Here is a 3,296-nt window from a genome sequence, read left to right as displayed (position 1 = left end):
TATGTAGTAGGTTGAGTAAATGAGTTAAATATGTAAATGAGCCTCTCATTTGACATAGTTTTGTAATTTTCGCATAAAAAAATTAATTATTTTACAAAAATTTAAATATGTACTTTCTTAGAATTTTTGGAGAATACGTCTCCATTTATAATAAGTAAAAAGGTGGAAACAGAAAATCATTCCTAAATTTAGATTCGCTTAATTAGCAGAAGAATTAGTTAATAACCAACATTAATTAATTAAAAGAATTATGATCCACAAAAAATAAAAGGTGAACACAACTTTACCGAAGAATACTCTAAGCCCAATAGTTCATAACAAATTCTATTTCATAAATGAACCTATAAAAGAAAAACTCCCTGAATAATCAGATTCAGGGACAGTGTTGAGCAGCAACAATGGCAACTCATTCAAAAACCAGCGCCAAGGCGAGTATTTACGCTTGGCGTTGCGTTTATATTATTGCCATTGTTGCTGCCATTGCAACCAAAGTAAGCTGTGATGATACAAAAGCAATTCCAGCAGATAGATCTCAAGTAAATGCATGGTTTGAAGCCAATGTTTTACCGCTTTCGCAACGGAAAGGCACTTTAGATGCTGTTTTAGAAGCTGCTGAACTTAAGGCTAGAGTGATTAAGGTTAGACAAGATGGAACTGGTGATTTTAAGACCATTAATCAAGCTATAGCAAGCATTCCTGTGGGAAATAAACAGCGTGTGATATTGAATATCGGGCCAGGTATCTATAATGAGAAGATCTTAATTCCTAAAACTAAGCCTTTTATTTTCTTAGCTGGCACTCCTGGTGCTGAGCCTATTTTGCAATTTGGTGCTACTGCTAAGCAAGTTGGAACCTTCAATTCTGCCACTCTTATTGTCTTCTCTGATTATTTCAAGGCTAGTTTTCTCATTATCAAGGTACCTACGTTATTCCTACATCCTCTCATTAATTTGATGTCATGTCATATATATTATTATACTATTCAAAACCATGGCCGCTTAGACCGTTTAAACCCCATTTAAGCGTTCAAGAATCTGTCCTGATTGGAACAACGAAGCATTTTTTTTATTATTCTTTTTTTTTATTGTAATTAACTTTTGAACATCATCAAATGGTTTTTTAATGAATTGTGTTTATTATTTTTTTTCTTTAATTGTGTTTGTTTACATGTTTTCATTATATGGTTTAAAACTCTAAGAATACATGTTTTTTTATATTAAATTATTTTAGATAGTATAATACATAGTGTAATTGCCTTTATATTATTAACAAATAAAAAAATATACAAAAATACGAATCCAATTAATCCCAAATAATCACTGAAGACCCTATCCGCCCAACTGGCACCCTTCAAGTCCATAAAACCATTTGAATTTTCTAAATCACCTATCAATTTAAGTTTTGAAGTAGTACGTGTGGCTAATATCATTCACGTACCCTTATCGGTTTCATTTACATGTCTCATTACTTAACGGGTATACATTTTGAATCTGATACGATTTGCATTGAATTAATTTTGGGTTGATTAGAATACTACACCAAGACCAAATGCAGATCAAGCTAAATCTGGAGCTCAAGCAGTTGCTTTAAGACTTTCTGGCGATAAAGCAGCTATTTATAGCTGCAAAATTTACGGATTTCAAGATACTCTTTTGGATGAGAGTGGTCGTCATTTTTTCAAGTCATGTTTCATTCAAGGGACTATTGATTTTATCTTCGGCAGTGGGAAGTCCTTATATCTGGTAATTAAATCAAATTACTTCATTAATTACCTATAATCTTAAACATTTTTCTGAGTATATAAAATGTGAATTTATGAAATGAATGCAGCAAACAGAGCTTCATGTGATAGATGAGAAATGGAAGACAGTGATAGCAGCACAAGCAAAGCAAGAGAAAAATGAAGATTCTGGATTCTCATTTGTACATTGCGCCATTTCAGGAGTGGGCGTAAGCGACACGTACTTGGCCCGCGCATGGATGTCTTGGTCCGACGTCGTATATTCCTACTCTACTATCAGCAAAGCTGTTCTTCCTGAGGGCTGGGAGAGCAGTGGAAAACCTGTGGGGTAAAATTTATCGTTAACGTTTATAGATTGAAGTAATTTTTGTTATACCAAACCAAATTTATGTTGACGTAACAGAACTCATAAAACGAGACTCTTACCGAGTCAGGAACCATCCCTTCTGCTCACCCTAGGTATAGGGTGATAATTGCACCTCCACAACAATGTTAAAATGATGTCGTTTTGACCTAAAATTTATTCAATGTTACCTAAATATGTTAGGGGAAAATTTAGATGTTACTCCTAATTTGATTCTTTATACTAGATTAAATTATCCATATATATTGCTATGATTATGGTCTAATTTATTAAAAGTAATTAATTATATGAATTTAATTGCAGAAATATGTTATTCGGAGAATTCCAGAACACCGGACCGGGAGCAAATGTTGCCGGACGTGTTAAATTCAGCACTCGGCTGAGCCCAACAGCAGCTAAACGTTACCTCACTCTCGGATATATTGAAGCTTCCCAATGGCTGCTTCAACCAATCAGCTAGAAATTATTTTCAAACCATTGCTACCACTTGTAGTCCACATATTCTGTCCCCCTGTGCTTAATGAAAATATTGGATTTTTATTGTTGGAGTTTAAACAACTTGGTTATTTTGTTGAAAATATCACAATATTATTAAAACAACACTGAAAAAGAAAAAAAATGGTTATTTTGCAATGGATCCGAATTTTCTGAAATTTTCTAAAGAACATCCTTAGTGATAGAATTGGAATCCTTGCTTGGTTCATTCCTTTCACTAATATTTATACAATAATTAGAAATAAATATCCCTATAATTATGCCTCTAACTAGGTAATTGAAATAAAATCAAATTGTGATCTTCACAAGATTTTAGAGATAGAATATGGTAACAGATAAAATATGGTAACAGATAAAATATGGTAACAGAAAGTTGACTTATTCTAATACAGCCTCGTAGTCGAAACAGGTGGAGGATGTACGTTGAGACTAGAGCGGAAGTCTTCGAACAATTGAATTGGTAGACCTTTGGTGAAAATATCTGTAATTTGGTGACGAGAAGGTATATGGAGAACCCGAACTTGACCATATGCCACTTTCTCCCGAACAAAGTGAATATCCATTTCAATATGCTTTGTGCGTTGATGTTTAATAGGATTTTCCGAAAGGTAAATGGCACTCACATTATCACAATATACCAAGGTGGCGGTGAGGAGAGGGCCGTGAAGCTTGAGGAGGAGGTTACGGAGCCAACAT

The 3,296-nt window shown here is 34.0% G+C and overlaps 1 protein-coding gene across 1 annotated transcript; it reads left to right on the top strand.

Annotated features, from left to right (window-relative positions):
* Positions 1-388: 388 nt before the first annotated feature.
* On the top strand, positions 389-2,648 carry LOC136228776 (probable pectinesterase 49). The gene is made up of 4 exons (XM_066017286.1): positions 389-917; positions 1,530-1,742; positions 1,831-2,069; positions 2,409-2,648. Exons 1-4 carry the CDS (start codon positions 399-401, stop codon positions 2,563-2,565), a joined length of 1,128 nt encoding a protein of 375 aa, XP_065873358.1. The 5' UTR covers positions 389-398; the 3' UTR covers positions 2,566-2,648.
* The last annotated feature ends 648 nt before the right edge of the window (positions 2,649-3,296 follow it).

Source organism: Euphorbia lathyris, chromosome 1, assembly GCF_963576675.1.
Source record: "Euphorbia lathyris chromosome 1, ddEupLath1.1, whole genome shotgun sequence".
NCBI lineage: Eukaryota > Viridiplantae > Streptophyta > Magnoliopsida > Malpighiales > Euphorbiaceae > Euphorbia > Euphorbia lathyris.
Note: the sequence above shows the minus strand (reverse complement) of the source record. Positions and strands in the feature narration are given on the sequence as shown.